The sequence below is a fragment of the Polyodon spathula genome, chromosome 16 (genome assembly GCF_017654505.1).
Source record: "Polyodon spathula isolate WHYD16114869_AA chromosome 16, ASM1765450v1, whole genome shotgun sequence".
NCBI classification, from domain to species: Eukaryota; Metazoa; Chordata; class Actinopteri; order Acipenseriformes; family Polyodontidae; genus Polyodon; species Polyodon spathula.
In genome coordinates this window covers 5,929,773-5,944,659 of record NC_054549.1, presented here as the reverse complement: position 1 = coordinate 5,944,659, position 14,887 = coordinate 5,929,773, and the positions used below count along the sequence as shown (strand labels likewise).

At 40.3% G+C, this 14,887-nt stretch overlaps 1 protein-coding gene across 10 annotated transcripts in view; it reads left to right on the top strand.

The window, feature by feature from the left end:
- Window positions 1–1,177: 1,177 nt before the first annotated feature.
- The window catches only part of LOC121329037 (sterile alpha motif domain-containing protein 11-like), a 58,619-nt gene continuing 44,909 nt past the window's right edge, over window positions 1,178–14,887 (top strand). The window contains exons 1-2 of one of the 10 annotated variants that reach the window (XM_041274288.1): window positions 1,178–1,248; window positions 7,331–7,422. In XM_041274288.1, coding sequence (XP_041130222.1) covers window positions 7,351–7,422 — 72 coding nt within the window. In that variant the 5' untranslated portion in view covers window positions 1,178–1,248; window positions 7,331–7,350. Of the gene's footprint in view, window positions 1,249–4,233; window positions 5,688–5,908; window positions 6,096–6,205; window positions 6,774–7,330; window positions 7,423–14,887 lie in introns of those variants that run through there. The other 9 variants (XM_041274293.1, XM_041274284.1, XM_041274283.1 and 6 more) reach the window with 9 other exon arrangements.

The following is a 14,887-nucleotide window of genomic DNA, read 5'->3' as shown; positions in this document are numbered from 1 at the left end:
TAGGGTTCCGTGCATCAGTACTTGACTCATTTAAATACTAAGCATGGGACCTGGGGATTTAGTGTGCATACAACCTCTCTATCATTTTTAATTACAATAAATAGTGATGATAATAAACACAGACAGCAAGGCGGAGAAGGTGCTGCAGAAGCGCTTGTTTCCAGACAGTGTGGTCTTCGTGTAACTGTTGCCGCTGCAGGTCAGTACCTGCGTATTCCTAACATTTAAAATCTTGCGTGCTAAATGTCAAATTTGTTTTCTGTATGAGTCACTTTGTTTGTTTGTCATGCTTACAATCTGTCCCAGCAGCCCGTGCGTCTGAAACCATTCCTCACGGCTGAAGTGAGAAAGTGAGGTGGGGAAGCATATTACTGTTGCACTTGATCTTCTGTGCAGTTAAGTGTTGATGGATGTTGCGATTATTTTCGTTGAACTGTAAAACAGCTGTGATTTGTAAATATCAAGTGTTTTCACGCAAATATCTATATAGTATTTGCGATCCAATGAAGAAGCAATGCGGAGGTATTGCATTACATAACCCGTGGACCAGGGTTCAACAGAGCTGTGTAAAATAAAACCATAAAAAAAAAAGTGGTTTTATTTCAGATGTATTGGGCCATTTAAAAAACGTACACCCATTATAACTGAATGCGACTGGAATATACACACATATGCAGAAGTTGCTCTGACTGGGTCATATTGAATCCTGCAAAGCCAATTACAAAATGTCAAACCACTTAGTCAGGCAACATCTTCCACTGCGTTGGGTGCAGCTCCCTTCATAACACGATGGTATTGATATAAAAAAAATGCACGAATTATAACACTTGGTTATACCAGAGGTGGTTGTTTTTTTAAAGAACATTAACAATGTAGCTGAGTGTAAGTACTGAATCCCTACCCAACTGCCAAAATAGTTTTAGTACTTACACTGTTCATTTGTTAAAAATATCCTTAATAAAGAAGTAATTTAAAAAAAATCGTATGGGGTTGTAATGATTACAGAACGCCGACCGTGAATTTCTCTTCTGAAAGGTTTATTTTATACACTGGTTATATGTTCGACCCCCCGTTCAGCGTTCACATAGCCCTAGACTTTGGTCTCAAATGAACATACACTGGGCAGGTTGAATAGATAAACCCAGCTCTGTGTAAGGAACAGTCACCGTGGGGATACCAGTCGGCAGCCGTGCGGCCCCTCAGATCCTCCGAGCGCGGAGACGGGCGCCGCCAGCACTCTACCCCCAGGTTAGATCATGCGGTGGGGAGGGAGCCTGAGCGCCGCCGCCTCCGAGCGATACGGGAATACAGTGGTGCTGTAGTGTAGGCTTACAAAACCCATTAACCATGCGTGATGAAAGCGCTCCATTTAGGAAACATGAAACGGCTATTGGGCTTCGGTCCTGTGAAATAATCATGGTTCTTTAAAAACTGTTTTGCATATAGCCGTTTTGTTTTACTTTGCTTAGTCAAAGTTTAAATATAAGTTGAAATACTTTATTAATTCATAAGACGCTTGTAAATCACCAGTTAGCTGTAATATCTGACTTAGACATACGTACAGTATTTCAATTAGTCATACCATTATATATATACACACACACACACACATACACGCTACATCTGTCTTGTAACGCAGAATATAATATGCTATACATTATATTTAACTAACTTAAGTTACGCTACGAATTCTTCCTCCAGTCATTCTAAATGTATTATAAGGTAAGTAAGTATAGAATAGATATCGATGCTAAAATGTACAGTATATGGACTCGTGTGCAGTCTGCTAACGCGCATGCTTTACCCGCATCTCTATGTAAAATTTATTTATGCACGATATCTTATTAAACGGTTAATTAGCCCTGCGCTTTCACTTTAAGAATGGTCAGCGGTGGTAATCGGGGAGAGACGCTGCTTTTTCCAATATGGATATATATTTTGCAGTCCGTGTCTGAAACGCTGGCTCCAGGCTCAAGGGGTGGGCTCGCTCTCTGATGATTTTCCAGTGAGTATTTGTCAGGTCAGAGTCTGAACCGCCCGGCGGTCTCCTCTCCTCTCTCCCCGGGTTATTTATTACCTCTCTCCCCCGGCGGCAGCGCTGCGGCTCCGGAGCCGCTGCCAACGACTGAGCGGAGGCGGGGTAGGCACTAGGGGGGTTCTCGATAAGCGACGAAATAATGTCACTGGCTCAGACTAGTTATAGCTTATAAACTTGGAAATCATCTAAGAGTTATTGTAAGGAATATGATGAATGGTGATTCTAATCTTCTTGATTTATTTTTTCATTTTTCTAAATGTTTGATTGATAGCACAATCCACCAGAATCGCCAAATTAAACTGAACACTTTATTTTAAAATATGAATATGATTTCATAGAGACATCAGTTGTGTTATACATGTTTTCGGTATGTTGCTAAGCAGCTACCTCTTTCGTTTTATGATCTTCTAACTTTAGACAGCGGATCTCTGGTGTGTCTGTAATCGGGTCCTGGATACCACAACCAGAGTTCAGCTTGTCTGTTTTACAACAAAAGATGTACAGCACTACAGAACAAATGCCTCTGCCTGTTGGGATTCAGTTTCAGTCACAATGGGTAAGACAGCAAATCTGACAATTGGCAGTCCTGGTGTGCCGACGCCCTGCTGGCTGTGTTTGGCAGGAGTTTTTTTTTCTCACACGTGTCATAGGGGAATCTACTCTGTGCTAAAGAGGGGGCTTGCCTACTCAAACAGGATGTGGAAAAAACAAAACAAACTGCAGCACTGACAGCTGGTCCCGTCCACTTCCTGGTGACCTTTGAACCTGCGCTGATGCACCCAGTCGAACTCCTCTGTCGGCAGAGGTTTACCGGCATCCTTGTTGATGGAAAAGGTTAATCACAAGCCCTATCGCTCCAGGGGTGGGTGTGTGGTTTGGGTAGGGGTGGGGAATACCCTTCAAGGAGCCCCATCACACCAGTACATCTCATCTCAGGTGCAGACAATTAAACATGCGTAACCCTGCAGCACTAGAGCACCTGGGGAAAGTGACAAAGGGCAAAAGATCAAGGCACACTGACTGCACTTAGTCACAAGATTCCCTCTCCTGGCAGGGTGAAACACTGCGTCTTTTTGTTTCATGCCAAATAATAATTTCTTATCATCGACGTTAATGGTTTTTGCTGGCTTCAAAGAGCATCGAGGACCTTATAGAGGCATTCTTTTAATATACAGAGCTCCTTTATATCAATATATATCTATATCCCAGTGGGGAAGCAGGCTGCTAGTTGGGCAACGCCTTGAGGAATAAAGGAGTCCCTTGATAACTGGGATGAGGTTCAGGCAGCCTAGAGCTGGGAATTCTGTGGATCTACTGAGCTGCTAAACAACACAACAAACCTATCGAGACCAAGGTTCAGATTTTGTTGAAGGGGGAGTTGAAAATGGTTGCACTTTCTTTGGCTGTCTGAAGGCACTGTATGCCAAGCTAAAATCCCAATTAAAGTACTAGCAGATACAGCTTGTGGCCACGAGTGGTGCTGTGTAACCAAAAGCAGTATTAAAGGACAATGCAGATTTGCTATAATACAGTGTAAGTGGTTGTTTTGCAAGTTTATTAGTCACTGCAACTGATTCCAGACTCTCTCGACCTGTAAGCATAGCAAATATATTGTGCAATACTGTGGTACTATTGTTTCAATTTTAGTTCACTCTTGTTGTTGCAATACCCTTTTGGAAGAGTTGACAGTATTGCAATAATAGCAGCCCTCAAATATCTAATATCTGGATGGGAAGTGTATGGACAAACATTGCAGTAACCAGCTGCATTATTGCAACACACAGTGTAACAAGTGCCACCCACTGTATAATGCATGTCGTCCTGTCCGCTAAGAGCACCACACACGCTGGTTATCTCGAAAGGGCTTTGAAAAATGATGATGAGGGAAACACCTGGTGTTGAACTTCCCAAAGAGTTAGCTATCAGCTGCTGGAATAATCCTGGACTCCTAGTGCCAGTAAATATTTCCAAGGATACTCTGCTAAAATACATTGACACTCACTGGGTAGCGTATTGGAGTTATATAGATATAAAGAAACTATTAGACCTTTGCTGTGGTAAACTTACTGTATAATCATTGTGTATCTATCAGTCGTAAAACACAATATAATACGTTTGTATTTAACTTTTTAAACAATGTTTTTTAGGAGATTGCTATGTATGGCGTTATTTCTCCTTGTGTCTGAATATGTGTTACAGCTCTAGAACAAGCAGCAATGTTGAACTATTTTAAAACTATTTTAAAACTACCCTTTTTCACTTAACTGCAAAATTGAAAGAAAATATCCAAATACGGTGTTATTAGTAAGAAAACAGATCATGCTACTATGCTTTTTGCTTTGTAGTGAAACAACGAAGGCGTCAGTCGCGCACCCCCTTGTCAATTTTCGCGCCCGCAAACCCTCTGCAGTTTAAATGGGCCAAGTTAGAGAAGCGGCGGAGAGTGCAAATCTTGTTTGGTCTGGGTCTCTGAACTAAAGCGTGACTTTAGAGAAAAATACAGGGTTAAAATAATATTTAAAAAGCCTATAAAACCCCCCAACAGTTCCAGAAAGCTACTTGCGATAAGCATTTTTAAAACCAGACATTTATGGATTTGTAATGATACTTGTTATGCGAGAAAAGGGGGAGGAAATAACTTTTATAAGACTGGTGTAAATGAGAAATATTGCACACTGCAGGTAGAACGCTCAACCCTATAAAGTAGACTGACTCGTGGTGTTATACGAAGGGACACTGACAAACAGAATTATATATATAAACACCACTGGCCAATTCGTAAGGAAAGGGAAATCAGAAGGCTATCAGTTTGAAAAATCCTTCTGCCCAGAGGTAGGTCGATGCGGGATCAATAAGCATTTTAACAAACATAATGTCTGCGGCAGCAGGGACCTCTCCGAGATGTCAGATATTAGTCCTGAGAGCCACATTAATAGGCAGGAGTGCAGCGAAATCCACGGAGAGATCGGAGCGCTAAATCCTTTGGAAAACGAACCTAAAGAAAACTGTGCACTTAGAAATGACAAACTCCTGCTGAACACTTTCTTACAAACTGAGCCGGTAGCCAGGCGTAAAAAGTGGCGCGTCTGGGAAGCAGAAACTGACAAACTCCAAAAAGAAGACGAGCAAGTTGGATCGGAGGAGCTGCTGATTACTTGTTACAGGCGTGTGGCTTTGACTAACATGCCTGCTATCAAAAAGGAGAGACTGGACGGGGAGGAGATGGCTCTGGCTGCTTTTAATCAGCCCATGGAGACTCTGCCAGAATACCTGGCTCCTTTAAATGCCGCAGCTATCCCGGTGGTGACCCCCCACCCGCCACCGTACGATCAGATTTTTGCCCAACACCGTGCTTACTTGGGGCTGCATGAGACGCACCATCGCCACCACCACCACCACCACCCCGAAGACCTGATGCTGGAGAGGTTTTCGTCAGTCCCTGATTTCCAACCTCTTTTCGACAACGGGGAGCACTGTATCGAGGTGGAATGCGGGGAAAACAAGGCTTTGCTGTATATCAACAAACTGTGCCAAGGCAGTAAAGGGCCATCCATCAGGTACAGGGGAGAGTGGCTTACCCCGAACGAGTTCCAGTTTGTCAGTGGAAGAGAAACTGCCAAGGACTGGAAACGCAGTATCAGGCACAAGGGTAAGCTGAAAGAATTGCGGTGTTAGAGTAATAATACGCATAGCTTTTTAATTAACAGCGATATTCTACGACTGAGTCAGAGGGGCCTGCTGTTGGAATTAAAGGGTTACAAATACAGTACCTTACGTAGTTTATCAATGAAAAGCGAGACGAAAAAAAAAAAAAAAGCGCAGCCAGTTATTGTACCTTTTGGAGAAGTGCATGTGGCGATGATGAAATGCGACTGCAGGAATCCGCATTTTGGAAACGTGGATATTTTTTTTTACGACTTGGCTGGGAAAACCAGATTTCAGACTTAAGGGGTGAAACGAAAAGGAAACCCGACCAGAAAGCGGCTACTGTGGGGAGGTGCAGCATATAGAACACTTTGCAAACGAGTTAAACGCAAGGGATAGAAGCAATGGCACGGTAATGTGAATACAGGAAAGCGCATACATAGTGTTATTTATTTCTCTCTGGGAGTTACTTTTTAGTGAACAGAAAGGAAAAAAAAAACCAGGGGAAGTTATATGCATTGCCATTCGTTTGTGTGTATACAGTAAGGTAGTGCTACCCAAACACTGGAACTCCTGGGAGTTCTAATTTAGACATTATATGAACTATTAAAAGTTCCAGGCTGGAGGTATGGTAAGGACTGTAAATTGATATAATATAATTTTGTTATACAAAATTAGACCATGGACTCCAGCACAATTTAAACAAGTTTTAAGCAGGCAGCCAAGAGTTGTTGGTCTGTATACCACGGACAGCAAAACTCCCAGTGGATGAGGCTTGAGAGACGTGACTTTATGCGGTTCATTCACAATACCCCACCCCCATGTGTCCCGGGTACAGAGCACTGCAGACAACCCTGTCTGGAAAAACTGGTGTTAAGACTGTGGCTGGGAAAATGGATCCAGTTTGAAATCGGGTTTTGAAATTACTTGTTTTGAGTGAGGATTGAAGCAGGAAGTGGTGAGGACCGGGTCACTGTGAGATGGTTTAAAAGTGCTAGCGGGGTCGCGCAGCTAAACGAGAGATTGAGAAAGTGATTGGCGCGGTCTGTTCTTTATCGATCAGAAAAAAAAGTATCAATACCGGCTCGAGGTATGTCTGTTTTCTGCTGTTGTTGTTGTTTTTTTTTTCTTTAATAAAAGAATGTTTACGTATTCTGGGCGGCCGAGTAGCTTAGACACCAGAGAGTCGAAGAGCGTTGTGCCTTTAAAAATGTAACCCAGTTCCGGACTGGCATGGTCAAACCGATGGATGGAAATGCAACGGTCATTTTCCATGAAAGCGAAGTACACGGAAAATGTTTTATTTATTACTTTATACTGTAGCCAATTAAAAATAAGTGTGTGTGTGTGTGTATATATATATATATATATATATATATATATATATATATATATATATATATATATATATATATATTATATAATATTATAAGAGTAAGACTCTAGTATACTGTTATTTACAACACCCAAATATTGCTTTTATGCAGTTTTTTTTTTCATTTTGACATTAGCAAATAATACAAAAATAATAGCAGCAACAGCACAACTGTCAGGAGAAACGCCCTTCTAATTGTATGTTGTGTGTCTAATTGCAATCACACTTATATTAATATATATTTCCTTTTTTTTGTTGTTGTTTCTTTCCAGGAAAAAGTTTGAAGACTCTTATGTCCAAAGGAATCTTACAGGTACATCCCCCAATCTGTGATTGCCCTGGGTGTCGAATTTCGTCTCCAGTGGTAAGATTATTGTTAAAACGAGTGTTTGAATCCCTTTTTGTGCCTTGTGGTGCTTTTGTGGATTTAGATTTTTAGAGACCCGTAACTTTGCTGAACTTGGTGTTTGTGAACTGATGGCATGCACATCTCCCATAAAGCAGAAGCATGAGAGCTTGCAGCTTGTGTATATGGCTTCCAATTCAAAATAAAGTTTTTTAAAACTTGCACGGTCAACTTAATGCACTCCGTATTGCGCTAGAGGTCAGTTGGATTTTACGGTATTGTTGTTGTGAGCTGGGGTGTGCAAAAAGATTTGGGGGAATGTCTGGAACGGATGTTGTCTCATGTGTGTGACGGACAGTAACAAATTGACATCGGTGGCGGGGTCAGGGCTTTGAAGGTAAACTTTCACCCCATGACCTCACTGGACCGTGTTTCATGTTTTCACTCTGCTGGTCAGGCTAAACCATCTTTATTGATCCTGGTGTGCTTGGGTGGGCCTTATTTAGTCAGCTTCTATTTGCAGGAATTAACGTTGCCTGTATTAAAACTAGTAAGGCGTTCACTTGCTCCGATCTGTGGTTTGAGTAATACGCATGTCAACTGTGTAGATGCTATGAGTCTTTTAGCTACAGCGACTCGCAATCATGCTCAATTTTACACTAATATCGTTTATCATAAAACAGACATAGTTGCCAGTCCAGTTTGTTTGCATTCCCCAAAAGTAATTTAAACTGGACTCAATATTACCGACAAACTTGAGCTTAGAAGCCGTAACTTATAACCCCTTCTTAAAAATGTAAATTACAATATTTCGAAACTTGGATAAAACTATAGAAAAGAGAGATGTTATTATGATAGTCAAGAAAACACTATGAAATAATTTTAATTGCAAGGTGTTTAGTATACTCTACTTATAAGTTTGCACCATAGATGTTTTACATTCTTCAGCAAGCCCTAAGATATGGTAATTGATAACTTGGACTATACTTGCTTCTCCGATATTTTGTTTCATATTAGGAGAGCAAGCTCTCAACAATTAGCCTTTTATTTGGGATGGTTTTGTTTTTATTTATCTATTTTTGTTATGCTGGTTGTGTATTTGGTCGTTTCTAATGCTGGTAACAGAAATGTGATGTGAAATAAAGGTTTGTTATTGATAAAGACTTCAAATTGAAACACATGGCATGCCATTTATTCTGTTTCATGTAGTATTTCTAAATTCAGCACTATTGGGTGTCTTATAAATCACTGATTAAAAAAAAAAAAAAAAGTGTTTCAACAGATATCAGTGGATTACCTAATACATTTGACTTCATAGCATTTTTGTATGAACTGGGATTTTGTCAAGTAAACAAGGGGGGAAAGTTATAATAATCTGTTCAATTGTAAACAAAAATGTGTTTATTAAGCTTTGAGCCTTTTTTGGTGTACAATTTTGTGGATTTTAGATAATGATTATGGCTTAACTATTTTTTAAGGGTCTGGTACTTGTAACATTGTTCAACTCAATTTGAAATTAACTGTAGTTTTGATTCCTTATAAAAAGAGGGCAAAAAACTAGAAACTTCTGCTGTAAAAAATTTAGATTTAGTAAAATGTATGTCCGTCTTCACCAAAGTAACGTTTTCAGTCCCTGGCTGTGTGAAATGCAGAAGGCAAAGCTTTGCAGTGTCACGGAGACGTTGGAAGGAAGGGGGGGGGAGTGTCACCAGAGATTATCAAGCAGGTTTATCATTGTGAAAGAGGGGTCACTTAAGTTTCCTAACAGCCATATAGAGATCCAGGGTGAGGATGAATGAAGCAAAAGCGCTTATACAGGTTCCTGAAAACACAATGCAACAGTAAAGAGAGATGATGCAAAAGACTGGTAATATAGTTTTAAGGTTGCTTAAATTCTCCAGAGACCTCCATACAAACTCTGAGCAATGACCCAGGGGGTGTGTTAGTTTTGTAAACATATAATATGGGGGCAACTGAGCTCGCTTCTGGTGACTCTTTTGTTTTTATTATTATTATTCGCTGTTGAAATGACCTTACCACTGTATACAAACAATTGTTTACAAACACTTTTTAAAAAGAAATAAATAAACAAGCATATCGTGAACCAGTTTAGTATTCCCCCCCACACACCTCAAACGTGTTGAGTAACATCAGTTTTTTGGGTAGATATGCATTATCATTTTAAAAACATTGCTTCAGAGCAATGCCGTTCAGTTAAGGAATGACTGGGCATTTAAGAACAACCCTTTTGGTGAGCAGTGAAGGTGAATGGGGTGCCTTCTGGACTTGGTGGTCTATTGTTTGTCAGAGGTGGTGGTGGTTCTTGTCATTTTTTTGTGTTTTTTAGTAGGACGCAGCAAGCAATGTTCTGTCTCCGATCCCCAGTGGAGTCACCCCTTGGCTGTCGAGTGTGGTTGAAGTTTTATGATCTTTTTTGCTCCTGCTTCTGCAGCCCATCCCTCCCTCCCTCCCTCTCTCTCTCTCTGTGCAGCTGCAGACGGCGCCCCTGTGAGTTCTCTCTTCTAGCTCGCTCTCTCTCTCTCTCCCACTCCCACTGGTTTCCTGAGAGGCAGAGGAGCAGCGGGCTGTGTCTCGCCTGCCTTGGTGTCCCCCCCCCCCCCCAGCAATACCAGCACACAGTCAATAACACATCCATAATAAATACACACAGACGCACGCTCACACAGGAGGAAGAGCTCGGGACAGGAAGCTCTCCATCTCGGTCGCAGGCGACTGTTTCATGGCGCTGTCTGGGAATTCGCTCAAACAGTTCCTAGCGTTGGCTCTGTTGAAACTCCTGTTTCTTGTTGTTTCTGTAGAAGTGCGCACAGTCAAGTTCTCCTTCCGAATGGCATTGTTGCAGTGATCATGTATTCAGTTTGACAATGCAAATCCTCCCACTCTAGAATTCACAATCCTGTGATGCAGGAGATCATAAACATACTTTTCCTAAACTACATGAAGCTATGAAGATATTACAGCTTTTTATAGATTATCATCTTTCCACTTAGTCCCCTGTCCCTTTTCTTTTCAGGAGGAATAATTGCTCTTAATTGTTGTTGACTCCTAATAATCACCCAATGTAGTGTACTCCATGTTTCTAAATGTAATGCTCTTTCCCTGGGGCAAAATAAGCATACACTGCCAATATCACATCCATAATAACAACAGCCTGCAGGCAGGTAGCCAAGACATCTTTAAAACAGTGACACTGGAATCTAAACTTATAAAGTTTAAGTGTAGTTAAAAAATGGACTTGTAAACTTGGCCGAGCAAAATCAATGAAAGATGTACGCTAATGGGAACAGGTACACAAAATCTGAACTTCATGAAAATGAAGCCAGACGTGGTGTTAAGATCCAACAAAGCAGGCAGGCTTTAAAGGAGGTTCAAGACCAGACTGTTTCTGATCATGAACATTAAATCCGTTGTTTGTTTGGTAAAGTGCAAAAAAAAAAAAAAAAAAACCCTTTTAAACTCAGGATCTGAAACTGTGAAAGGATGTCGATGAAACGTTATAGGAATGGCTATTCGTATTTTAGTAAATAATCTTCAGCCCGCTGCTCTGCTAGTTTAACACGCCTTACCCCAGTTACATTACAACAAATAACATTGTTGAGAGAGTGATTTTGAAATCTATGCCTAATAAATAAATTAAATGAAAACCCTTTCAAGGAATCACCCATTCTCCAGCAACAAGAAGAAGCCAATAACATGTATATAAATAAATAAACAGGTCAGAGACTATGGAGGGGAGGGGAGGGGGCTGGCTATGTGCTCAAGCACTGGGTGTGTGTAACCTAAGCCATTTAATACATTTTAGAACTGCATTAAATATTTAAGTTTGCCTTTTATTTATTTTTTTTTTGGGGGGGGGATTCATATACTGTAGCTATCCATACATGTTTATTACTTTTTCTACAAGTGTCTTTATCCAGAATCCAAAACCTTGAAACACAGTGCCTAAACAGACATGCTTTTCACTTAGTATACTACACAGTAAAACGAACACAGAAACAAATAAACCGCCTGTTGTGTGAGGATATAGTTGGGAACAAAATTGAATTTGCAGACTAAACACATGGCGTGTGTGTTTGGAAGAACATATAGCCTACAGGATTTTCCTTGTGCTGCTTCTGTATCTGCTATCTGTATCACAGAAAAATCTGGTTCCTAAATTCTCTACATCCTGTACAAAGTACCTCTTAATTTACCAGGCTCTATAGGATTCTCATTTCCGTTCAGTTTGTACAACCTTTTTACATCAGTCGTCATTTGCTAAATAGTTTGTTTGAATTAGCCATGCCCTAGGTAAGCCATACACTATATAAATGTCCCAGAGTCTGGTGTAGTTTGTTCACCAGCGTCATGTAAACAGTGTGCAATGCAACGGCTACAACTGCCTTGATTTCACAGCAAAATATTGCTTTTCTTTTCGGTTACTGGTTCGTTCCTTTAAATAACCCGGTATATATAGTTTTTAGATCTTATTTTTACCTTTTGGAGGAATGTCGATTTTGTGAAAATCAGTCTAAATTTAAAAATGCATGCCTTTTTGATTTGTGTTCATTGCTTTGTGAGAAATGGAAAAAAAAAAAAAGTTTTTAAATTGAACCTAAAATGTATGATGCAAAAAAACAAACAAAAGGTGGGGATCTTGTCTCTTTAAGAATACTCTTTGCCTGACCAGTGCTCTCCTCCTCCTCTCTGGAGAAATGTGTTTCCTTTTCTCTGTTGTTTCAGTGGAACCTGTGGAGCCAGATAGGAAATTACACTCTCCTCTGACCATAAATATCTTCTGATATTGGGTTTCACTAAAAGGTGTCCCTTAAAAATCTTGGGGGTGGAAAAGGAAAAGGGGGCTGTTGCTAAACTCCCAAACTTCAAAACGGTCTACTCGAGTTTCTAAGCTGGCAACACATGAAGCCTGGGGAGTTGAGGAAAGCCACTGAATCGCAACTGAAAACGGTCAGCTGCTGCTAGCTAGTAAATCATCTCATAAAATATAAACAGCTTTCAAATGCTGCCTGTTTTTTACGAGTTCAAATCTTTTAAAGGAAACCCCAGAGATACTGACAGTGAACGACGTTGTATTTCTTCCTGCATACTGTGATATTTTGACAAGACAGCCGCAGCAGCAGCTCCACAATAAATTCTAAATCTGAATCTGCGAATGAGGTACGTAATTTGGAACTGAGAACGTGTGACGCATAAGGTCTGTTCAGTCTTGTTGGCTGCAAAATGTTGACTGTGATGGGTCAGCTGACCAAGTCTCCTCCGTGCCAGGTTGTGACACTTCTGCTTGCGGTAACGCACTGACTGTGAGCTGTGCAGTCCCCCCCAACAGAGTTCTCTGCCTCCAGTTTGATACATGCGATGGAGTTGGTACCAAGAGCTGGAAGTCCCATGGTACTGATGCTGTGCTGCCATGGCAACAAGAACTCCAACACAGGAAAGGCTGCAGCCTGTTAGTTTCAGTGATTTAAATGGAATTAGGTTAAATGAGATAATCCGGATTCTCAGTAGATTGACGCCAGCTCTTTATTTAATAAGTACATGTCAATTCCTTAGTTAGTACACCATGATGAAGACCAATGCTACAAGAAGTGGTAAACCTGAATGTGCCTATACCCAAAATAGAAGCACAGCAAAACAGCTCTGAAATCATCGTGTACATGGGTGGTTTTATCATTGTACTCCTTCCGAGTAGTACTGTACACATATGCATTGTGAATTTAGAAAAATGTATTCAATATTAGAAGTTTGTAAAGACTGCAATGGTTAAAGTCATGGTCACTTTTTTTTTAAACAGTTTTCCTGAAATATTTTACATACTGTGTGATTAACCACCTTTCTCCTACTGCTAGTGTTTTAAGAAATTGTGTTACGAACAAACACAAAAGCACACAAACGCACACAGAAAATAGGGACAGGAAACTAGAAAATTATTTTTAAATAATAATAAAAATAAAGCAGGTGTGAAGAACATACGCAGAGACGAGGGGAGTGAATAGGAGGGCCTTTAGGACCGTGCAGAGGCCCCACTGGAACGCCTTCTCGCAGCCCAGCACCAAAGCGTGTTTACGCCTTGTGGATTTAGACTAATGAACAGAGGCTTTGGTCTTCAGATGCTTCTGTGGTTTCCAGCTATAATAACCAAGCCTCCTTTCTACACCTGGCTCCTGTTCGAGTCAACAGTCCCCGTCTGGCTGTTATTAAAGCCAGATCTTAAACTTAAATCTTCGCCTCCTTGGCTGCCAGGTTACGGATGTGGGCGGGATTTATTTTCCTGATTGTCGTGTGTTTTGTCAAGGCTTGCACCTCCTTGTACAAATACATCTACTTGCACACTTTGTTTGCCCTGAACGATCTTCAAAAGATAGCTATGTACTAAACAATGATAACGTTACGACAGTGAGAAATAGGCTTACTTCCCTGGTCCATTTATTGAAAGGTTACTGGTAAAATTTACAGGCAACCCAAAAAGTAAACTAATCGTTACACTTTTATTACAGTTTTTTTTTCTCTAATGTTGGTAAACAAAGTCGGTAGGTGACTAATAGAGAAGAAAAAACGTAATTTTACTTTGTTTAGAAAATAATACGGTAAAGTACTACAGAGGAAGGAACGTATATTCTAGTTCCTATACCTCTTATTTAATTAATAATAATAATAATAATAATAATAATTATAAAGTCATGAATTATCGGTAAACTTTTACTTTCTAGTATCATTTTTTTATATACATTATTTGCGTGTAATTTTTGTAAATGCATATTTATTATGCTGCATTTTACAAATCCTAGAGACGTTTCTTATTGGTGCAAAGTGATTATAACATGGACGAATTAATATTTTTAAAATGCTGCTCACGCACACACACACACGCCTCTCTGAGTGTTGGACACTGTTTTGGGTTCTTCCATTACCTGTCCGTAACACCGTTTAGCTTTTGACCTTTTGGAGCTTCAGTACAAACATCCAGGCAGGCAGGCAGGCGCTTCCACGCACCACGAAGCAGCTACTGACCTCCCAGGAGCCAGATAAATGAAGCACTGTATTTGGAAACGCTAAGCACTGTTTAGATTTGCAAACTTTGCAGCCGAAACAGGCATTTCAACTGCAGTCAGCTTCACGGTAAAAATGAAATTTACCAGGCAAATGCATTAATACAGTAATTTGGTTTATTGAGAGAAGGCATTTTAATTATTATTTTTTACACGAGCTAGTAGTATAATATATAATCTGCCCCAAAAGCCTTGTAGTACAAGGTAATTTTTTGCAATATAAATTGGGTAATGAAACCATAACGTACTGTTGCAAATATGTGAACGAATTGCATTGTCCGTTTTGAACAACCTACTGTTCCCACTAATTGGATAATACAAAAATATAAAATAATACAGCAGTAATGCAATTTTTTCTGACCCCAGCCCTTTCTGTGCGCCCTCATTTATTTAATTGAAGTACACCAGCCGGCCCT